At 40.6% G+C, this 24,795-nt stretch overlaps 1 protein-coding gene and 1 long non-coding RNA gene across 20 annotated transcripts in view; both read right to left on the reverse strand.

The window, feature by feature from the left end:
* The window catches only part of PATJ (PATJ crumbs cell polarity complex component), a 424,482-nt gene that overhangs the window by 260,485 nt on the left and 139,202 nt on the right, over positions 1-24,795 (reverse strand). For all 19 annotated transcript variants that reach the window (XR_013401362.1, XR_013401361.1, XR_013401351.1 and 16 more), the window contains 3 exons: positions 16,886-17,057; positions 2,518-2,589; positions 1,033-1,210 (listed from right to left, as the gene is read on the reverse strand). Coding sequence is in view for 16 of the 19 variants with exons in the window: in XM_077954993.1 (XP_077811119.1) it covers positions 1,033-1,210; positions 2,518-2,589; positions 16,886-17,057 (422 nt within the window). In the remaining 3 variants the exon portion in view is untranslated. The remainder of the gene's footprint in view (positions 1-1,032; positions 1,211-2,517; positions 2,590-16,885; positions 17,058-24,795) is intronic.
* On the reverse strand, positions 11,518-13,928 carry LOC144333068 (uncharacterized). Its single transcript, XR_013401417.1, has 2 exons — positions 12,234-13,928; positions 11,518-11,573 (listed from the first exon to the last, which is right to left on the reverse strand). It is a non-coding gene; the product is annotated as an uncharacterized LOC144333068 (long non-coding RNA).

Raw genomic sequence — 24,795 nt, forward strand, 5'->3', positions numbered from 1 at the left:
GTAGGTCTAATGATTTGTCCAAAAACACATAGAAAATAAAAAGGACAGACTCTGACTCCAACCCATGATATCCAGGGCTCTTTGTATTCTACCAGAGGTGAAACACCATGATTGATGGTTAGCATCATAAAGAATGAATCAAGAACAAGCAGATTATGGGATTAGAGGTGCCCACCATGGTGTCACCCAATTAACCCAATGGAAAGAAATGTATCACATTCACACCTCAGGGCATTCTCAGTGGTTTCATGTGCCTTTTTTTTTTCTGCTTTGAGACAACAGTGTCGCTCTGTCACCCAGGCTAGAGGGCAGTCCAATCTTAGCTCACTGCAACCTCCACCTCCAGGGTTCCAGCGATTCTCCTGTCTCAGCCTCCTGAGTAGCTGGGAATATAGGCGTGTGCCACTATGCCCGGCTAATTTTTGCATTTTTAGTAGATGGGGTTTCACCATGTTGGCCAAGCTGCTCTCAAACTCCTGACCTCAAGTGATGTGCCCGCCTCGGCCTCCCAAAGTGCTAGAATTATAGGCATGCGTCACCATGCTCGGCCTGATGTGTCTTTAAAACTTAGCACCCACGAAGCATATCAGGTGCAAATCATGGATCCTCCCCGCTCAATAGTCTTCAACCTTCCAGGGTCAATTTCTTTCTCTAAACAAGCATAGATATCCTACTAACACACAATTATAAAATTTAGAGCTTCAAGAAAAACATTTATAGCTTGTTAAAGAATGTAGGAGAAGCATAATGTCTACCATCTGCCCTGTTCTACATAGAGCCCTTTGTTAGTTAAAGTGTTTTTTGCAATCAGCTGAAGTTTTTCTTTTATCATTTTATTTGTTTACCCCCACCCCCACTCACTTGAGAAACTCATAAATTGTGCATACAATGTACAAACTAAGGCATATAAATAGAGCACACCGACTGTACATACACGGTCCCCAACACATAAAGAAAGGTCTTCGAGCTAAATGATTATTTCACTGTCTTACAGTATGTTTCCAATAAAAACAGTACTTTAACATCATTTACCTCAAGTATTTTATCTCCAGTTTTAAGTGCGTTTGTTTTCCCTGCTGGACTGTCTTCTAAAACTTGTTTGATGAATATACCTTTAAGTTCCTCTCCATTCTTTAGACGTTTTATAACAGTTTGTCCACCAACAATACTGATCCCAAGAGACACATTGGGTTCTCTAAAAATCTCAACACTATATAAAGGAAAAAAACAAAACTCACTTATTAACAAGTTTAATCTGTTGGACTGTAAGTATTCCATTTGTATTATATCCTTGTGACTCATATTTTATATAAATTTTTGAAATATATTTTTACGAATGTTATACAAATTATACCTAGTTCCAATGTTATCAATAATTCATAACAAGTGAAAGCTTCAGTTCTGAAGAGCATAGATTTCTAGAACAATAAATATAACTCTAAATATTCAGTGAAGGTTTAGCTAAGCCCTAATGTTCCCATCTCCTATCATAATATATTTTCTGTGATTAGTCCTTTTCATTTATATCCGTAACATAAGCAAAGAAAGGACTGAAGAAATAACAAATGGGCAAGACAAAAAATCAAGAAAGCTACATATGTCATTTCGGCAAAAAGTACAGACTTTCAGAATAAAATCAATGTGACACTGAGTGGCTCCTTGTCCAAGTTGCTTTTCCCAGTCAGCAGGTTTATCTCTGTGGTTCTTTAATCAGAGGACAGATTTTACCTGCTCCTAAGGTCACAAGGTTTTGTTTTCTTCCTACCTCAATGTCATTATTTAAAAGAAAGTATGAAATGAAAACTGCCCCCCTCAAAATATTATAGGTTTTGCATTGCAGCCAATAATTAACTCATTAAAAACGTAACTCAGAAAACAACTCTTAAATGTTTTAAGACAAATTCAGATTTCAATTACAAGAAAAGAACCAGTTTGGGTGGAGGTGGTGGAATTAATAATAGATACGGAATAGAGAGAGCAGCTAAAGGGAGACTTTCATCATCTTAAAGTGCAGCACTGGTGAGGACTTAAAATTACAGTGACTGGTGAGTATTTAAAACTTCCCCCACATCCAAGGGAAGATTGGTTTTCCACACATTCTGTTAGCACAAACATGGACTCTCCACCAGGGGAGGAAGGTAGAGATAAACTGATATATACTAGAAGCCTCAACTACTGTTATTGTTGTTTACCAAAAAAGAAAGCTTTACTGCATTCAAGGCAGCTTTACCCAACTTGCTTAAGGACATAGTGATAAACTATACTTGTTAGATGGACATTTCTACGTTGCTTTCTCTGAAAGAGTATCAAAGATGTTCCTAATATTAGTTATAGTCGTTTCGTTCGGCTAAAAATCTCTAGATAAGATAAAATGAAACTAAAATGTAGACCAGCTTACAGGTGAATTATCACAATTTTTCAATCATTAGAGTAGGACTAAATGATGCTCTGTTAAGTTAAAGAAAAGAGTAACTGGTTGTGCTCCTATTGAGAAAGCCAATAATGTCATCCACATACATTCTCGGTGGACCCCAGTGGCTAAAATTTGGAGTTTCTTCTCCTTCGCCCTCTTCTCTCTCAGGTAACTCACTACAGAGGGAGAAAGAAAAAAATACACACAATTTTAAGGCACACTCATTATTAAGGTCCTTGGAAAGTTTTGAAATTGTAAAATCTATAGGTAGTTAAATGATTCTCAATTTTTAAATTTTTAAAATATTTACATCAATAAATATGCAAAGCAAAAAGATACTGCTTTAACATTCAACTCAACTAATCCCCACCCAGCATTAGAAAATCACAGAATTATTACAAACACTTTTATTGGTGACACTCTAGATGCTAAAAGTTTGTGTTTGCTTTGTGCAATTTCAAATTTGTTTCTCTATCAATATGTAAAATGTTATAAAATGTATTCCTTAAAACTTGTTTGACCAGCTAAAACACAGAAATCGACAAGTATCATATGTATCAAGTATAAATCAACATGAACAGGTCAATATGATCCATCTTTCTAGCCCTAAATATTTCTTGTATCCCATGAATATTTTGCATACTTATAGGGAACTTTTCAGTTACTTATATCATCTAAAATGATCCTCACTGCTTCCCACCTACCACCACTTTTCATCCAGCAAGTTAAGTTAGTATAGAACTACTGAACTGAACATTGTTGAAACCTGGTCTCTACAAAAAAATCAGCTGTGCATGGTGGCACATGCCTGTAGTCCCAGCTACTTGGGAGGCTGAGGCTGGAAGATTGCTTGAGCCTGGAAAGTCAAGACTGCAGTGAGTCATGTTTGTGCCACTGCACTTCAGCCTAGGTGACAAAGCAAGACCCTGTTTCAAAATAAAAAAAAGAACTGCTGAACTGGATAATGTAAAATGCTGAGTTACAGAGTATTTAGTTATAAGATTAATGCAATAGTGAATAGACAGTGCAGTATATTATCTGGAAGAGAAATCAGAAGTCCTAAGCTCAAGTCTAATTTATACCATGAAATAGGTGGGTGGCTTTGGACCACTAAATGAAATCAGTCTGATGTTGTAAATTGTATTACTCTACACAAAAAACTAGGTGCTATCTCTTCCACTTCATTTTCATAAAAACCCTTGGCCAGGTGTGGTGGCTCATGGCTGTAATCCCAGGGCTTTGGGAGGTTAAGGCAGGAAGATCACTTGAGCCCAGGAGTTTAAGACCAACCTGGACAACACAGTGAGACCCTATCTCTAAAAAAAAAAAAAAAAATTAGCTGGGCATGGTGGCACACCTGTAGTACCAGCTACTGACTGGGGAGGCTGGGGCAGGAGGATCATTTGAGATCAGGAGCTCAAAGCTGTAGTGAGCTATAATCACACCACTATTCTCCAGCCTGGGCAACAGAGCAAGACTCTGTCTCAAAAACAAAAATCCCTCTAACCTACAAAGTAAGCACAGCAGATCACATTATATTTTACACAGGAGGAACTGAAGCTCAGAGAAGGCTTAAGCATACTATACAACCTCACAACCTTTCCTCATGTATCCAAATCTGTTTTAGCCCTAAGTTTCAATACTCCCATTTTTCTCTGAACTTTCAAGTAAGTCCTATAAAATGCAGCAAAACTCCACCTTCTTGGCCCTCTAGAGACTTAGTATCTAGGATAAAACCATTGTAAGGCCATGTGAAAAGGAGAAGGCTGAAAGGATCTAGACAAGCCAAATATCAGTTAAGAAATTAGGATCGTTACATCCCGCCCACTACCAGATGTCTTTCTTACCTTAGCCAGTCTAATTTTTATGATTAAAAGCATCACAGCATTCAGGGGAAAATAACGTGGCAGACACTTGCTGGTTACTTTCTAATGTCTTTTTTTCCCCTTCTTCCATAAATACGTAACCCCTCTTCTATTCTAGGTTGCACTATGCCCAGGTTTGAAAAAAATACATTTTCTGGACTTTCTTTCAGCTAATGGGAACTGTGTGCCACACTGCTGATCAGTGATATGGAACCAAAAGTACCTAGATGAGACTTCCAGGAAAACTCATTAAAAGGAAGGAGAATCAGCTGGCAGGAGCCTTTTGCTCTGTGCCCTCCCCTTCTTCTTGCCTAGAATTCACAGGTGATATTGGTGGTAAAACATTCATCTTCAAATCATACAGAAACAATGAGGAGTAAGGTCATACATTAAGGGCAGCAGAGCAGAAAGGACGAAGGTATTTAAGACCCTGATGACAACAGCACCACACCATCCTAAGACCACCTTCTTCAGGACTTTTCACATGAAAAAAACTTGCCTTTATTTGGTTAAGTCACACTAAATGGGGTTTCTGTTTATGAGTATGTAACTGTAATCCCTCAATGATACACCCACAGTTCCACCAATTCAAGTAAACTGTTTTCACTTTAACCTATCACATTCTTGTTCTTTGCAACTAGATTATCATTAGACAACTGTAATCATAGCACCAACTGTCCTATTTTGATGATCTTATGTAATAGCAACAAGGATTAAATTAGATATTAACTGAGGCTCAACCAATATTCATTTCCTCTATAATTTTTTTCACTTGAACTTATAACAAAAATCTACCCACATAGTATCATAATCTTCATCATTTTTTATTTACTAGTACCTTAATAGGCCATTGTATTGATGTAATTTATCTGCTATCTCAATATATGATGCACTTAGATTGTGTATTAGTCCATTTTCACACTGCTATGAAGATACTACCTGAGACTGGGTAATTTAAAAAGAAATGAGGTTTAATTGACTAACAGCTTCACATGGCTGGGGAAGCTTCAGGAAACTCACAACCATAGCAGAAGGTAAGGGGAAGGAAGGTATACATGGCAGCAGGAGAGAGAGAGTGCACAGGGGAAACTGCCACTTTTAAATCATCAGATCTCATGAGAACTCCCTCACTCTCATGAGAACAACATGTGAAAACTTCGCCCATGATCCAATCACCTCCCACCAGGTCCCTCACCTGACACATGGGAAATACGATTTGAGATGAAATTTGGGTGGGTACACGGAGCCAAACCATAACATTCCACCTTGGCCCCTTCCAACTCTTATGTCCTTTTCACATTTCAAAAGCAATCATGCCTTCCCAACAGTCTCCTAAAGTCTTAACTCCTTTAAGCATTAACCCAAAAGTCCAAGTACAAAGTCTCATCTCAGACAAGCCAAGTCCTTTCTACCTAGAAGCCTGTAAAATCAAAAACAAGTTAGTTATTCCCAAGATACAATGGGGGTACAGGCATTGGGTAAATGTTTTCATTCTTAATGTTCTCCAAATGGGAGAAATTGGCCAAAACAAAGGGGCCACAGGCTGCATGTATGTCCAAAACCTAGTGGGGTAGTCATTAATTTTTTTTTTTTTTTGAGATGGAGTCTTCCTCTGTCGCCCAGGACGGAGTGCAGTGGCACAATCTTGGCTCACTGCAACCTCCACCTCCCAGTTCAAGCAATTCTCCTGACTCAGCCTCCCAAGTAGCTGGGCTTTCAGGTGTGCACCACCACACCTGGCTAATTTTTGTATTTTTAGTAGAGACAGGGTTTCACTACATTGGTCAGGCTGGTTTCAAACTTCTGACCTCAGGTGATTTGCCTGCCTCAGCCTCCCAAAGTCCTGGGATTACAGGCGTGAGCTACCGCCTGGTCATAGTCATTAAATCTTAAAGCTCCAAAATGATCTCCCTTGACTCCATGTCTCACATCCAAGAAACATTGATGCAAGGGGTGGGTTCCCAAGGCCTTGGGCAGCTCCGCCCCTGTGGCTCTGCAGGGTACAGCCCCCATGGTTGCTTTCACAAGCTGGAGGTGAGTGCCTGCAGCTTTTCCAGCTGCATGTGCAAGCTGCCAGTGGAGATACCATTCTGGGGTCTGCAAGATGATGACCCTCTTCTCACTGCTCCACAAGGCAGTGCCCCCATGGGGACTCCATTTGGGGGCTTCAACCCCACATTTCTCCTCTGCATTGCCCTGGTAGAGATTCTCCATGAGGGCTCTGCCCTTGAGCTGACTTCTGCCTGGACATCCAGACATTTTCATATATCCTCTGAAATCTAGGCAGAGGCTCCCAAAGCTCAACTCTTGTCTTCTGTGCACCCTCAGGCCCACCACCACATGGATGCCGCCAAGGCTTGGAGCTTGTACCCTCTGAAGCAAGAGCCCAAGCTGCACCTTGGCCCCTTTTAGCCACAGCTGGAGCTGGAACAGCTGGAATACAGGGTACAAAGTACCAAGGCTGCACAGAGTAGCAGGGCCTTAGGCCTAGCCCACGAAACCATTTTTCACTCCTAGGCCTCCGGGATTGTGGTGGGAGGGGCTGCACAAAGATCTCTGACAAGCCCTAGAGATATTTTCCCCATTGTCTTGGCTATTAACATTCAGTTCCTTGTTACTTATGCAAATTTCTGCAGCCAGATTGAATTCCTCCCCAGAAAATGGGTTTTTCTTTTCTACCACATGGTCAGGCTGCAAATTTTCTACACCTTTATGCTCTGCTTCCTTTTTAAATATAAGTTCCAATTTCAAACCATCTCTTTGTGAACACATATGATTGAATGCTTTCAGAAAAAGCCAGGTCACCTCTTCAATGCTTTGCTGCTTAGAAATTTCTTCCGCCAGATACCCTAAATCATCTCTCTCAAGTTCAAAGTTCCACAGATCTCTAAGGCAGGGGCAAAATGCTGCCAGTCTTTTTGCTAAAGCATAGCAAGAGTGACCTTTGCTCCACTTGCCAATAAATTCCTCATCTTCATCTGAGACCAACCCAGCCTGGACTTCATTGTCCATATCACCATCAGCATTTTGGTCAAAAGTATTCAACAAGTCTCTAGGAAGTTCCAAACTTTCCCACATCTTCCTGTCTGCTTCTGAGCCCTCCAAATCATTCCAACCTCTGCCTATTAGGCAGTTCCAAAGTCACTTCTACATTTTCAGGTTATCTTTATAGCAGTACTTCACTCTGCCGGGACCAATTCTCTATATTAGTCCATTATCACACTGTATAAAGACACTATCTGAGACTGGGTAATTTATAAAGAAAAGAGCTTTAATTTACCCACAGTTCCACATGGCTGGGGAGGCCTCAGGAAACTTACAATCATGGTGGAAGGCAAAGGGGAAGGAAGGCACATCTTACATGTTGGCAGGAAAGAGACAGAGAGTGTAGGGGAAACTGCCACTTTTACATCATCAGATCTTGTGAGAACTCCCTCACTATCGTAAGAATAGCATGGGGAAACCACCCCCATAATCCAATCACCTCCTACGAGGTCCCTCCCCTGACACACGGGGATTACAATTTGAGATGAGATTTGGGTAGAGACACAGAGTCAAACCATATCAGATTGTATCTTGTCTTTTAGAACATGGACATTACTGCAAGGAATATCTTCATGCTCTGCTGTATTTTAGAATTCTCTGTGGGGTTTTTTGTTTTTTGTTTGTTTGTTTTTTGTTGTTTTTTTTTGTTTTTTTTTGAGACAGAGTTTCGCTCTTGTTGCCCAGGCTGGAGTGCAATGGCGCAATCTTGGCTTACTGCAACCTCCACCTCCCAGGTTCAAGCTGTTCTCCTGCCTCAGCCTCCTGAGTAGCTGTGATTACAGGCAAGTGCCACCATGCCCAGCTAATTTTGTATTTTTAGTAGAGATGGGGTTTCTTCACGTTGGTCAGGCTGGTCTCGAACTCCCAACCTCAGGTGATCCGCCCACCTCAGCCTCCCAAAGTGCTGGGATTACAGGCCTGAGCCACCATGCCCAGCCTTCTGTTAAATATTAATTGCAATAAGATTCAAAACAAAACCTAAAACAATACAAACCTTCCTCCTCTCCATTTTCCACTTTCCTGTACCCCAAATCATATAGGCATTAAGGGGAAAAAAAAGGCAAGCATTTCACCATGACACCTTTATGCTATCATTGTAGGCATTAAATTCTTGTGTTTTTTTCTTCTCTTGTTTTGTTGTTTTGTTTTTTGAGCACAGTTTCACTCTGTTACCCAGGCCGGAGTACAGTGGCACAATCACAGCTCACTGCAGCCTCACCAGGTGGCTGGGACCAGAGGCATGCACTACCATGTCCGGCTAATTTTTTTACTCTTTGTACATATGGGGTCTCATTATGTTGTCCAGACTGGTTTTAAACACCCGGACTCAAGCAATCCTCCTGCCTCAGCCTCCCAAAGTGTTGGGATCATGGGCATGAGCCACTACAATTCTTTAATTGGGAAACAAAACAAAACAAAACAAAACAAAAACACCCTAAAACAGAAGGGAAACCAACCTTCAACAAATAGTATGGGCTATTTGTTTCTTAATTTTAAAAAGTAAAAACTAAACATTTCCTAAACTGCTTACGCTCATATACAACTTAGGAGAAGGGGTGGGGGAAAGCACTCTATCTAGAATATGAACAATTTTAGATTTCTTTGATAAAGTACGTCAAATTACTCTGTTGGAAGAAACTCAGAGCGTATTACCCTTCTTCTAGGTTTTTGTATACACACATTTTATTCAGACTAGTTCATACCTAACAAGAGATAAAACTTGTGAAAGCTTATCTAGATAGTGTGAGTAGTTTCAGAAGTACAGTCACAGGAGATGAGCAATTAAACAAATTAATGTAGTCACTTTACACTGATGAACACATGTACCTTTTAACCCAAATTAAAATTTAACTGAGCAAGTGAAATATTCTTACTATACATATTAAGATGTAAATTTGCACAAACATATTTGAAATTTTAACAAGGAATTTCTAACTTCAAATTTTATAATTTGCACTGTGATTAAGTATGATCAATAGCTCAATCAGTTAGAAACTCAAATCTTAAAATAACAGAACTTTCCAAACCTACAGAACATACAACACCAAGAGTGAAACCGAACCTAAACTATGGACTCTGGGTGAAGATGATGTGTCAGTTTACCAATATTATCAATTGTAACAAATGTTCCACCCTGGTGGGCTATACTGACAATAGGGGAGGCTATGCATGTTGGGGTAGGGGGTATACAGGATATCTCCTCTCTGCACCTTCTTCTCAATTTTGCTGTGAATCAAAAACTGCTTTAAAGAAATAAAGTCTTAAAAATGAACTGAACTTTTGCCTCTTACCTTCAACCAGAGATTTATAACCAAATTTTTCCCCAAAGGAATTAACCATCCGATTGAAACAATGTGTTTTGTTTCAGGCCTTTCTCACAAATGCCTAAAGTTATAATTCTTTACAGATTTGGGGGGGGGGTGGGTGGAGATAGAGTACCCCATAAGCAAACAAGCGGATATTAATGGTAAGACTTCTTCACGATATACAACTCTTTGCAAATAAAATGTTCATCATACAAAATCTGATGACTCCAGACAGCCAAGGTGACCTTTCCTCTTCAGTACTACTTATTTTCACATAAAATTTCTACATACTAAGCAATATGAAGGTCAAGTAAACTCAGCACCCAAAAAGGATGGAAGCAGGGAGAGCTCCAATTGTGACTAAGTAATCTCACAATTTCTCTTTCCTCTGTAAATACACATTCTATATGGCAATATTCTATGATATACCACAGGGAATATGAGCAACTGGAACTAGAAAGAATGGGCACTAGTGTTTTCTAAACTAGTAGGGTTATTTGTACAGATGTTCCACAATGATTTTGAAGTTGCAGAGCAAATTATTACCTGACACCAGTATATAAAGAATTAGGCATTTCCTTACATTAACATTCACACATTGTCCTGAGTAAAAGAAGGTAGACACAAAAAAAGTACTTACTCTATGACTACACGTACATGTGTTCTAGAATAGGAAAAACTAATTTACAGTGTTAGAAATAAGATTAGTGGTTGCCTGGTGCAAGACACACAAAGGGGTGGGAGGACTTTCTGGGTGATGGAAATGTTCCTTATCTTCATTGGTGTGTCTATAACATGAATGTATACATAACTTAGTAGACTGTACCTTAAAATGTGTGCGTTTTATTAATATGTAAAATTGTGTTTAAGAGTTTCCTTAAGAAACAGAAGTTCAAGCCATACAGGGTAAGTTGCCTCTAGAACATTACGTCTCTTCTGGCCTTCTGTAGAGCCTGGATTAGCAATCAAAGATCTAATTATATTTTCAAAGGTATTAGCATAGTATTTCTATGTACCTCTTGTCCTAATTGTTCACATTCGCCTTCATCTGCCGTGTTGGCCACCGCTGCAACAGTACTGTAAGAACCCGGAAGTGTCACATGCTCGAGGCCATAAACTCCCACAAACACCCCCTTTTTTCTCCCAACTCACACGCCAGAGTAGCCTTCTCTCTGAAATGCAAATATTCATTCTCTCCCTTTTCCTCCATCTCCTCCTGATGTCCTGAATTTACATATAAGTTCTGGCAGTTTAATTCAAATGTAAACGTATTAAATATTCACCATTTATGTAGAAGGCACTAAATGCCAGGCACTGTGTTGGGAAATTAAAATATCACATTAACTCAGTTAATCTTTTCCCCAACTATGACACCCAGCCTCCTATTTCTCCTCCCACTATTCCTAACAAAGTATCTAATACCTGAAGCCATTTCTACTCATTTGCATCCTATTACATCTAGAACATGATTTTTTTTTCCATTTTAAATATGTCTTTCTTCTAAAGTTCACCATCTTCCCAGACATCGGCCTCTGACACATTGCTTTACTGTGATTTGATCCTATTACTTTTTTTTTTTTTTAAATCAACAACCTCCTTGAGTGTTTTAATAAACCCAGCAACAATGGATACTACCCTGGGTATACGTTAGGGCCCATGAGCCTATCATTGTCACTGCCACCAACATCACGGCAAATTTAATAAACCCAGCAACAATGGATACTACCCTGGGTATACGTCAGGGCCCATGAGCCTATCATTTTCACTGCCATCAACATCACGGCAAACCTGCTATTAAACATTTACTATTGGCAAGGTTGTTATATTAAGCTTGTTAAATGCATCCTTTCCCAGCTTTATTGACTTCTAGCTGAGAAATAAAATTGTATAAATGTTTTACATACACTTTAAAAAAAATAATAGGCCAGGTGCTATGGCTCACACCTGTAATCCCAGCACTTTGGGAGGCCAAGGTGGGAGGATTGCTTGAGGTCAGGAGTTTAGACCAGCCTGGGTAACATAGTGAGATCTTGTCTCTACAGAAAATAAAAAAATTAGCCAGTCATTGTGGCAGGTGCCTGTGATCCCAGCTACTCGGGAGGCTGAGGTGGGAGGATTGCTTGAACCTGGGAGGTCAAGGCTGCAGTGAGCTGTGATCACACCACTGCACTCCAGACTGGGTGACAAAGCAAGAACTTGTCTCAAAGAAGAAGAGAAGATGGAAAAAAAAAAAAAAGCAACCAGGTCTCACTGTGTGTGCCAGGCTGGAGTACAGCAGTGTAATCATAGTTTGCTGTAACCTCGAACTGCTGGGCTCAAGAGATCCTCCCATCCAAGCCCCCAGAATAGTTAGAACTACAGGCATGCACCAACATACCATGCTTGTATTTTATTTTTTTGTAGCGGCAGGTTCTCACTATGTTGCCCAGGCTCGTCTTGAACTCCTGGCCTCAAGCGATTCTCCCACCTCGGCCACATGAAGTGCTGGGATTACAGGCGTGAGCCACCGTGACTGGCCTGTATGAATACTTACTCAGTCTACAGAACTACCTACTTTACAGGTGAGAAAAGATAGACACAAAGGAAACTCTTTCAGGGTCACACAGGTATAAACAGCAGAAGAAAGATATGAACAGCACTCATAATATATCCATACCACAGACCTCCTGTTGTCTGAGAAATACCCACATCCCCACTAGGGGCACCCATAGGTCTTTAAACAGCCCAAAATAACAGAGATGAGGAAGAAAAAGATTGAAACCACGCGAGGTCTGAAAACACGATCTCAAGTGACCTTAGGAACAAAGAAGGATACAGTAGTCCCCTCCACTCAGCTGAGGTTTTGCTTTCTGTAGTTTTGCTTTCCTTGGTATCAATTATCTGTGATCAACTACAGTAATGGCAAAAATCTTAAATGGAAAATTTCAGAAATAAACAATTCATAGGTTTTAAACTGCATGCCATTCAGAGTAGCATGAGGAAGTATCTTGCTGCCCAGCCTGGGATGTGAATCATCTCTTTGTCCAGCATATCCATACACTATATATGCTGCCTGCCCAGAAGTCACTCAGTAGCCATCTGTTATCAGATCAACTGCTGCAGTACTGATCTATTTGATTACTAGTTATTGTTGTTAATCTCTTACTGTATGTAATTTATAAATTAAACTTCATCATAGGTATGCATGTACAAAAAAGACAGCATATATAGGGCTTGGTAATGTCTGTGGTTTCAGGCACCCAGTGGGGGTCTTGGAACATATCTCTTGAGGACAAGAAGGGACTACTGTGCTCTGAACCAGAGCACCTGAATTCCTTCCACAGAATTATACCCTACTTGCCCATAGTCCCCTTTCTAGAGATCTCTACTTTCAAGGGGCACCTGAACTCTTAATACCAGTCCTGCCTCCTAAGGTAAGGAGAAGTTAGTGCAAAAGTGCAGTGTAGATAAAACATCACAACCATTTGATACTTACCCTTGGGGCACTCACGCACATGGATGCATGTGCAGGCACATAGACATACAACTCTGCTGGGTCGTACACAAAAATTAATGCAAGGAAGGAACTGCAAAATACCATTTAGCACTTCATGACACCCTGATTATCTGAAAGACTATCATCTAAAATAATCTATGCATTACTCAGGCAGGCTCCTAAGTGGCAATAAATATTCACCTATGAACCTAACTCCATGGGGCATACCTTAAAGATTAAAAAAAGGAATAGGATTTACAGGAACTCTTCTGGAACCTGCTGGGATTTAAATATACCCTAAATCTCCAATAACAAACTTAAAAAACAACTTTCAAGTGCAAGACTAATCTCCTAAGACAAGGTTAGGTTGGAGTCCTTCAATGCCCACGCCTGCATAAGAAATCGGCTTGTCAAATACTCACTTTAAAAGAAAAAGCAATGGGATAAGAACAAAGCATATCTTCCCTCTCTGAAGCTGGGGTCAAATTTAGTAAGAACAACTGATGCTCCACTTCCTCTTCTGTCCACGGAAGGAGGGGTGGACTTAGAAGTTTGTTTAGATCTTTTCTGATTCTTCACATTCTACAGTTACAGTTCTACAGTTTAGAAAAGCAGTCTCACTTCTGCATTCTTCTGCCAGATTCAACTATTCACACTAAGCAAAAGAGAAATTTAAAAGACAATGGTGTCTCATGGAAAAATAATCTGAACAATTTGGGAGGTCAAGGCAGGCAGATTGCTTAAGCCCAGGAGTTTCAGACCGGCCTGGCCAACATGGCAAAACACCATCTCTACAAAAAAAAAAAAAAAAAAAAAAAAAGTACAAACATTAGCCATGCTTGGTGGCACATGCCTGTAGTCCCAGCTACTCAGGAGGCTGAGGTGGGAGGATGGTGTGAACCTGGGAAGCAGAGGTTGCAGTGAGCTGAGATGGCGCCACTATACTCCAGCCTGGGCAACAGAGTAAGACCCTGTCGCAAAAATAAAAAGAAGAAAAAAATTTTGACTATATAAAAAGCCATAAAATAGGTTTCTAACTTTTCCACTTCCAGGCATCTGTCCTAAGGAAACAAATCCATTGCTTATTTATCACTGTGTGTTCCTCCAGAGGCTGCACCGGATATCACATTAGGAAACCAGACCCGGCAGCACTCTCCCTCTGCACACCGACCTGGCATTTGCAGAGTACAAAAGCTGTTGGGCCTTTCTGTATCACTTCCTTCCACTCAGATATGGGCTATGCAGAAGCACAGAGAACAACTTTTATGAAGTTTCTACCTAAAACTTTGGGTAAAATTTCAGGTTGCTGAACAGAGATGCACATCATCTAAATGTAAGATATCTCCCATGTCAACACAAAAATCACAGTTGGATTAAGGTTTTAATAAAAACATTTAAAGCCAATTAAGCTCACCCTATCTCTCATCCCTGTTACGCTTTGCCGAAAGCTCCAACTCCTTTGTGCGCTTCTTATCTCCCTACTCACAATGCCACACCCTTCTAGGTTTTCCTTCAAATGTGCTTCCTTTGTCATGCCGCACCCCAAGACCTGCCATGTACATCATCCATCACGCTGCATGGAATCTGCTAGAATTGTAAACAAACTATCCATGCCCTGACCTCTTCGCTGAACGTTCTCTGAACCTCCTCTTCAACAGCTCTGGTTCTCTGCCAAGTATACCACACTCAAGTGGGTGAGGCTCATTCTCTCACTCCCGGGGGCATTGGAAAAACGGGTAAACATTTTTCAAACCTCCCTACCACTAGGTAGTTACTCCCCTATCACTCTTTCAAAAGCTATTCTCTGCTCCAACACCTCTCCTTTTAATGCCCACTTTATTAGCACTTCATCACTCTTAGTAGTAAATAATCTTCTCCCTAAGTGAGAGAAACAAACAAACATCATCACTGGATGAGAATCTCTTTGGATTCCTGCTCCCAAGCTATAAAAAGTATCTACAACCAGACCTTCTTTTCCTTCCTGGCACCTATCTCAGTGGACCAGGTGAGCTTCCTCCTATCAAACCATCCAAGGTGATTCCAAGTGTGCAGTGTCCTCTTCTCCCTCCACCGTCTCCACAGACTGTATTTAATCACCCCCTTTATGGCATCTGCATATTCCACAAGCAAAGAAAATTCTCTTCAGTTTCATGTAATATGAATGTAGTAATATATAATATAAATGTCGTATGTCTTATATATATTATATATATTTTTTCCCCTTTGCCTTGATCCATTAATACTGTCTAGTTATCGAAGTAACATGCATTCTTTTTTTTTTTTTTTTTTTTTTTTTTGAGACAGGGTCTCGCTATGTCATCCAGGCTGGAGTGCAGTGGCACAATTATAGCTCACTGCCGCCCGCCTCAACCTTCCAGCCTTAAATGATTCTCCCACCTCAGCCTCCCTAGTAGCTGGGACTACAGGTGCATGCTATCACAATAGGCTAATTTTTTTTTTTTTTTTTTGAGATGGGATCTTGCTCTGTCGCCCAGACTGGAGAGCAATGGCATAATCTCAGCTCACTGCAACCTCCACCTCCCAGGTTCAAGTGATTCTCCTGCCTCAGCCACCAGAGTAGCTGGGGTTACACGCACACACTACCATGCCCAGCTAATTTTTGTATTTTTAGTAGAGACAAGGTTTCCATGTTGGCCAGGCTAGTCTCGAACTCCTGACCTCAGGTGATCCACCCACCTTGGCCTCCCAAAGTGCTGGGATTACAGGCATGAGCCACCAAGCCCAACCCATGACCAGGATTTTCAAAACACTAGTCAGCTCTGTGTCCAATTTTTAACCTTGTGTTCAATTCTCAACACACTACTCTCTGAATTCACTTTACTAACAATGCTCAATGCTTACCAACGGCATCCATATGGCCAAGCCCCAGGAAAACTTCTCTGTCTTATCTACATTGACCTTACTAACATGTGAACATAGTTTGTGAAGACCCTTTTGTTACAATATTCTCTTTCTTTGCTTTCTAAGTCACTGTCTAGTTGACTAATTTTCTCCTACCTTTTGTTCATTCCAGCTCACCCCTTTCTTCCTCTGTTCATGCCTTAAGTATTGCTATCTTCCCGGACTCCAATCTTGACCCCATGCTTGCCTTATTGTTTAAGCTTCGTGTTGATGACCATTCAAATCCAAGAGTTTCACCTGCGCTTAATCTTGCTCTCAATTACCCATGTCCAGACAGACCTCAACATTAATTCCCAGACCCACATATCTAATTGATTCCATTTAGCTTTGTTGTTCTATGGCTACTTTAACCCTCAACATGTTCCAAGCTGAACTCATCATTTTCCCTTCCAACCCATTCATGTTCCTATAATATTATATTGAAGCACTAATTTCTCATATCTAGTTTTCTAGTCCAAAAACACAAGTCATCCTCAACTACCCCCTCTTACACTCAACATGTAATGAGTCAAGGGATTCCCGTAGATTTCCTCACTCTTAAATTGGTCTTCTTTTAATTTGTCCTCAAGTGCATTTGCTTGAGTTGTTAAAATAAACTCTGAATTAACCTCCCATTTTCTAAGCAAATACTCTGTGTAATCCATTTTGTGCACACCTGCAAGATACAAAATTGTACATACGGCAAAATTTTAAGTATATGAAATTCTCACGGTAATTGTCAAACATAGTGGATTTTATTCATAATATTTTTCTGTATTTTCCAAATGTTCTACCAAAATCATGCATTTTTTTAAGAAAAAAAAAAAACAAGAAAAACCACTATTTTATAATGTGAAAACAAAGAGAAATGATATCATACCATGTATCAGTGGCATATCTAGAAGACAACATTCCTGTGTATGCTGAGGCCTTGGAAATAACTCGCGTCACTTGGTGTTGATATAAAGGCAAATCTTCTTGCTCCCTACTTTGAGCCACAACAGGAAGGTCAATGAGCAAGCTAGGACCTTGGGCATCATCCGGGATCATGCCTGAAGAGCAAATCCAGATAACAGTGAACACAAAAGGCATTCATTCTCCTTCAGTCATTCAACAACTAGGTATGGGCACCTACTATGGGAGGGGACTCTTCCAGGTAGGAGACTGAAAATATTAAAGTAAATAAATAAAGGCTTTAATATATCCAATGATGATAAGCACATTGGTGAAAAATAAAGAAGGAAGGAATATAGGAATTGTTCAACAGAAGAAGTTACAATTTTCAGTGGCCTCACTGAAAAAATGACATTTATGCAATATTAATATTACTAAAAAATCTAATCTTACTACAGATTTTCTCTTATCAACCTAAGCTTTCCCAATAAGAACTCTGACATTTCACTGATTAAAAAAAAAAAAAAAAATTCCACAGGATAACAAACCAAATAAAATCACTTCTATTTTTAAAAGGGCTTTGTTTATACATTTCAGAATTCTTCTACACTAGTTTTCTCTTTAGAGACGGAGTCTCACTCTATTGCCCAGGCTGGAGTGCAGTGGCGCAATCTTGGCTCACTGCAACCTCCGCATCTGGATTCATGCCATTCTCCCTGCCCCAGCTTCCTGCATAGCTGGGACTATAGGTGTGGTGTTGCATGCAAAAATACAATAATGTTTGTATTTTTAGTAGAGACAGGGTTTCGTCACGTTGGCCAGGCTGGTCTTGAACTCCTGACCTCAGGTGATCCACCCACCTCAGCCTCCCAAAGTGCTGAGATTACAGGCGTGAGCCACCACGCCTGGCCTATACTTGTTCATTTAATTCTCACAACCAACTATGAGTTAGAAAAAAAAGACACTATCAACCATATTTTATAGACAGGAAAACTGAGGTTAAGAAAATTTGCCAATTTTTTACCAGTAGGTAAAGGGTACAGATTGCCATACTTTATTTAAATGTTTACAACAAACTTCCTAACAATTAATTTTGATTTCTACTTAGAAAGGTTCACATAATAAGCTTGAGAAGTATGGTGCGGATTTTTGGACTTTATTTCTTATGTTCTTCCCTAGTTGTTGGTAGCATATTATATAATTATCATGTTAATTTAAGAAATTAAAAGCTAGTATTTTCTCCTTACATTTGCCCAAATAAAGAAAGCTCCTTTAGTCTCACCACAATAGATCAAATGTTGATACATGTATATATACTAGGCACAGTATAACTATCATATATAGATGTGTGTGTGGGTATGTCCACATATATTGTCTATACACATCCTCACACACACTATAAAAAGATAGTGCATAAGGTATAATATATAGGATTCAACACCATGGTTATCTATGGAGAGGAAGTTAAGCTGTGTTACAATGGTTTATTATTTAAAAACAGAATATTGGCCAGGTGCAGGTGCTCATGCCTATAAACTCAGCATTCTGGGAGATTGAGGCAGGTGGACTCCTTGAGCCCAAGAATTCAAGACCAGCTTGGGCAACATGCGAAACTCCAGGAGCCAGGCTTGGTGGAGCATGCCTGTAATCTCAGCTACTTGGGAGGCTGAGGCAGGAGGATCACTAGAGTCCGAGAGGATGATCACAGCGAGGAACGATGTCGCCACTGTACTCTAGCCTGGGCAACAGAGTGAGACCTTGTTTCAAAAACAAAAACAAAAGGAAAAAGAAACCCAGAAGATCTGGGGTTGAGGGAGAAAGCTGAGATGACACAGTTATGAGGGTAGACAGATAGTGTTTCATATAAACTGGAAAAATTTGGAAGATTATAAACCAAATCGCGATTACCTCTGCAGACAATTTTTTATTTCTACTTTTTGTTTATCTGCATTATCTTATTTATCCTCCAGGAACACACTTAATTGTTTTTTGTCACCAAGCATATAACCTCCTCAAAACTTTGCATTTTTGTTCTCTCAGCCATATCCCAAATGTTTTCACACAGGGCTGGCTTACTTTACTCACGTGTCAGTCAACTGTTACTAAAACAGCCGGACCACTCCATATAAAATAGGCCTCCTCCTCAAACATTCCCTATTTCTTTTTACTGCTTTATTTTCCCTCATGAACCCTATAATATTATACATTAATTTGTTATTGACTACCCCCACCAGAACGTGGGCTCCACGAGGGCCGACTTTATTTTGCTCACGGCTCCACTCTCATGACCCAGAGCAGCACTCCTATACAGAAAGCACCTAGCAAATATTTCTCAACACGTAAATACAGTACTTGCTTAATAAGCCAACAATGAGTTTTTAAGTTTAAAAAATAATGAGTATACTGTTTTCCAAAAGAAAGAAGAACAAAGAAATCTACAGCTCATGTTATGATTAGAATGGAAGTCCCATCTATTGTACATCCCACGGTCCATTCTACAGAACAAGTATATCTTTGATCATCTCGTAAAGGAGCTTTGAGACTTCTGATTAAACACCCTCAGTGATTTGGGAATGCCATTTATTCAAATGATATAAATGGGGAGACTAAAATAATTGTGCTTAATCAGACAAGGTAAATGGAGGGCCTAAAGATCGGGCTGGGTGCGGTAGCTCACACCTGTAATCCCAGCACTTTGGAGGCCGAGGTGGATGGATCACCTGAGGTCAGGAGTTCAAGACCAGCCTGGACAACATGGCGAAACCTCGTCTCTACTAAAAATACAAAAATTAGCCAGGCGTGGTGGCACACACCTGTAATCCCAGCTACTCGGGAGGCTGAGGCAGGAGAATCGCTTGAACCCAAGAGGCGGAGGTTGCAGTGAGCCAAGATTGCACCACTGCACTCCAGCCTGGGCGACCAAGTGAGACCTTGTTTGAGCTTTAAGTCATATTTTAATCACTATAATGTGTGATATTTTAAAATGTTTTTTCTTCCAAGAACATAGTGTTCAAAGAAATACATTGCATGAAAAACTGTTTTGGCCAGCACAGTGGCTCACGCCTGTAATCCCAACACTGGGAGGCCAAGGCAGGTGGATCACTTGAGGTCAGGAGTTCAAGACCAGTCTGGCCAACATGACAAAACCCTGTCTCTACTAAAAATACAAAAATCAGCTGGGTGTGGTGGCACACACCTGTAATCTCAGCTACTCAGGTGGCTGAGGCATGAGAATCTCTTGAACCTGGGAGGTGGAGGTTGCATTGAGCCAAGATCACGCCACTGTACTTTCAGCCTGAGCGACAAAGCGAGACTCTATTTCAAAAAAAAAATGTTTTAACTGTGGTTCATGGATCCTGTGAAGCTGCCCCCATAGGCCCCAGCATAAGGCTTCTGAGCAGACAGGTCAAATTCAAGGTCCTCCCCGGCACACAAGGTCCCCACAGCTGGACTCTTCTGAATGTCTCCGCTGCCTGCCTTATGTATTCTTCACTCTGCACTGAGCTGTGTATGCTAAACTCTTCCAAACATGATGCTTTTCTCTGTCTGTAATTCTAGAAAATAGAGAACAACAAATAGTGCCTTAGGTTTTCCAATGCATGGCACAGTACGTTGTAGATAGATTTTATTTTATTTTATTTTACTTTATTTTATTTTATTTTCAAGACAAGGTCTCGCTTGGTCACCCAGGCTGGAGTGCAGTGGTGCAATCTTGGCTCATTGCAACCTCCGCCTCCCAGGTTCAAGTGATTCTCCTGCCTCAGCCACCTGAGTAGCTGAGATTACAGGTGTGTGCCACCATGCCCGGGTAATTTTTGTAGTTTTAGTAGAGACAGGGTTTCGTCATGTTGGCCAGACTGGTCTTGAACTCCTGACTTCAAGTGATCCACCTGCCTTGGCCTCCCAAAGTGTTGGGATTACAAGCATGAGCCACCGTGCTGGCCAAAACAGTTTTTCCTGCAATGTATTTCTTTGAACACTGTGTTCTTGGAAGAACAAATATTTTAAAATATCACACATTATGTGATTAAAGTATGACTGAAAGCTCAAACCCGTGTAAGATGATAAAATACTATTGTACTGGGTTGAGTAATAATAACATAGCTTTTATTCAAATGGTAAGAAATCAAGTGTATGCTCTTATCAAGATTGTGGACATCTATTTTTTGGTTTGCATACCTTCTATGGATTTAAAAATATCTGGTAGAGCTTAACCTAGAAAATGTAACAAAGAAAAAAAGTTCTAATGCACCTTCTATATTTTGTTTTGTTTCCCATCAAATAAATGTGAGAAGACACAAAACCTTAAGTATTTTACTTCTTTGGCTAATGGGGTAAGAAGCTGAAGCTACAAAAATACCTTTAAGTGTATCCAACATTCTGTGGCTGTTCTTCAATCACGCATTCACAAATTCACTTAACAAATGTTTATAAAGCACCCGCTACTTGCCAGGAACTATTCTAGGCATTAGAGATAGCGAAATGTACAAAACTGACAAAGTTCCTATTCCTGGGAGCTAACATTCTAGTGGAGAGAGATACAGAAAGAACACGGCACAATTTTAGCTCATGGTAAGTTCTAAGAAGGAAAATAAAGCAACAGGTAGGAACAGAAAGAAACAGGTGAGTAGCTCGTCAGGTGTGCTGGGATCACACCTGTAATCCCAGCACTTTGGGAGGCTGAGTCAGGTGGATCACTTGAGGTCAGGAGTTTGAGACCAGCCTGGCCAGCATGATGAAACCCCATCTCTACTAAAAATACAAATTAGCCAGGTGTGGTGGCGTGTGCCTGTAATCCCAGCTACTTGGGAGGCTGAGGCAGAAGAATAACTTGAACCCAGGAGGTGGAGGTTGCAGTGTGCCAAGATCATGCCACTGCACTCCAGCCTGGATGACAGAGTGAGACTCTGTATAAAAAGAAAAAGAAAAGAAAAAATAGATGGAGTAGTCAAAAACCTGGATGGTGATAGGGAATCAGTCCCATAAAAATCTGCAATACCATTCTAGGTGGGAGGAATAGCATGAGGAGGAGGCTTGATGAAAGAGATGGAATTTTACCAATGTTTTGATTTGCCACTACAAAAAGCACTGTTGCTTAGCAATATACCAAGCAAAAGAATGGGACCCAGAAGTAGTTGGGCTCCAAAAAAAAAAAAAAAAAGAAAATTCTGAAACCCTAAGTCCTGTGAGCCTTATTTGTTCTTCTCACTGTACTGGAGAACTCTGCAATGATAGAAAAACCAAATTACAAACAACGTCTCTCCCATCTTAGAAGTGGGCAGTTAGGTTTTGGGTCCAAACAGCACAGCTTCAAACTTTTCTTCTTCTTTTTAAATAGTTTATCTTATTTGATGGAGGCCTTCATTCTAGATCGTTAAGGTCACTTTGGATCTTAGCTCTGTCATCCAACATACTGACAATCCTTCCCAATTTCCTGGAATGTGTGAATTTATCCAACATGCCATCTGTGCCATTACCCCATTTCCTGAGAAAAAGAATAACCAAGGCAACCTGTGCATAGAGTCCTATGGCCTATATTAGAGACCTGTACCTATGCAGGCATAAACCCATTAATCACTCATAGGATATACCCCAGTAATTCATTATAATTTATCAGCCCATTGTTTTTATCATGTTTACAAGAATATGATGAATTGTGCATCAAATGTCTTCCTTAAGCCCGTAAGTTCAGCCGGGTGTGGTGGCTCACGCCTGTAATCCCAACACTTTGGGAGGCCGACGTGGGCGGATCACGAGGTCAGGTGTTCAAGACCAGCCTGGCCAACATGGTGAAACCCCATCTCTACTAAAAATACAAAAAAATTAGCTGGGTGTGGTAGCACATGCCTGAAATCCCAGCTACTCAGGAGGCTGAGGCAGGAGAATCACTTGAACCTGGGAGGTGGAGGTTGCAGTGCACCGAGATTGCACCACTGCACTCCAGCACGGGTGACAGAGACAGACTCCATCTCAAACAAACAAACAAAAATAATTCCATAAGTTCATAGTATATTTGGGGTACCTGCCTTAGTAGAAAATCACAAATGACCTCTGACTAAGCAATACAGATACTCTTTTAAAACTTTTTTTTTTTTTTCAATAGAGATGGGGTCTCCCTATGTTGCCCAGGCTGGTCTAGAACTCCTGGGCTCAAGTGATCCTCCTGCCTTGGCCTCACAAAGTGCTAGAATTATAGGTATGAGCCACCATACCTAGCCTAAAACTTTTCCTATAATCATCACTGAAACTCTTTCCATGCATTCATCTTGAACAAATTTTCTAGTAAACTCACTACCACTTCTGCTTTTCATTTCATCTAGAAACTTTGGAATCAGGGTCTAATCAGTTGGTAATGTTGTAGATATGGGGTGAAAATACTGTCATGCTTGGTGGGATTAAAGGAAGTCTCAGTTATCTTTCCCCAATCTCCATACTCCCCTTTGCTCCCATCCACTAGGGCGTCCATTACCACACAACAATCAAAGCACTGCCCCACTGTTCCAGCTTTGCTGATGTCTGCCTCTCCCCCATTGAGGAGGAAGGACCAGGACAGGACTGGAGCTCAGGCAGGAATTGCCTAAAACCAGAGTTTTCAGAACAGAAAACTGGTTCTATTTACAGAGCTATGTCCCATCCAGCTACACTGGAAAAAGCAGTCTATTAAACTACACCACTAAGTTGCGTAGATTGGTGCAGTTTAAAACTTCATGAATTGCTCCACACAAAGGCTACCTGTGCCCTCTGCCCCACTGCCTCCTCCATGTACCCTGTTGGTACACAGGCACACATTTCTCACTTGTCACAGCACTTCACACAGTTACACTTTACAGAGCTGTCCACCAAGTGCACAGAGAAACCCAGGAGCCCATGAAAAAGACTGAGTCCTGTAGGGCATCTGTAGTTGTCAGGTAATGGTCATAACAGGGGTACAGAGGCTGGGTAATTTACAAAGAAAACATGTTTAATTGACTCACAGTTCCAGAGGCTGTACAGAAGGCATGGCTAGGAAGGCCTCAGGAAACTTACAATCATAGCAGAGGGGTGAAGGGGAAGCATGTCTTCACATGGCAGTAGGAGAGAGAGAGCGTGCGCAAAGGAGGACGTGCCACACACTGTTAAACCATCAGATCTCTTGAAAATTAACTCACTGTCATGAGAACAGATGGGGGAAATCTGCCCTCATGATACTATCACCTCCCACCAAGTCCCTTCCCCAATGTTGTGAATCACAATTCAACATGAGATTTGGGTGGGGACACAGAGCCAAACCATATCAGAAGTTAATGCCTATAGGAGAGGAATGGCGGAAATTTTCTAAAGGTCTACATTTCGTGAGACGCAAGAATGGAATAACAAAATAAAGGCAAGGAGAATCCAAAGTACAGATCGGGTTACTATACAACTTAGCAACTGGAAAAAAAAAAAAAAAAGGAGTGAGCTGATATGCTGTTGAATAACCACGTGAGCAGTACATCATTTTCTCATTCAACAAATATTTCTCGAGCACCTACTATGTGAACATAATCAGATACAGTCCTTATTCCCCTGAAGCTTAGTGTGTAGTAAGAGACAGGCCTGCAAGTAAGCATGTGCACTGAGTCTTGACAATAACACAGAATCACCTTGGACTTGCAAATGGCATAACCCAGTCTTTGAGCAGTCAAAGACTGGGAAACAGAACTACCTTCTGTCTGAAATCTTCCAAAATCTTGTAACACTAAGTATATTACTCAATGCAATAATGTCAATAATGACATTATTAATTATCCAAATTTAAATATTTAGTTTCATAACCTATGAAGCATATATGCTTTTTAAAGATATATAATTTTGGATTAACCAAAAGGTCAAGAATATCCCTTTACGCAGAGGTTCTCAACAATTATTTCTAAATTC

Source organism: Macaca mulatta, chromosome 1 (assembly GCF_049350105.2).
Source record: "Macaca mulatta isolate MMU2019108-1 chromosome 1, T2T-MMU8v2.0, whole genome shotgun sequence".
In the NCBI taxonomy this organism is placed as follows: Eukaryota; Metazoa; Chordata; class Mammalia; order Primates; family Cercopithecidae; genus Macaca; species Macaca mulatta.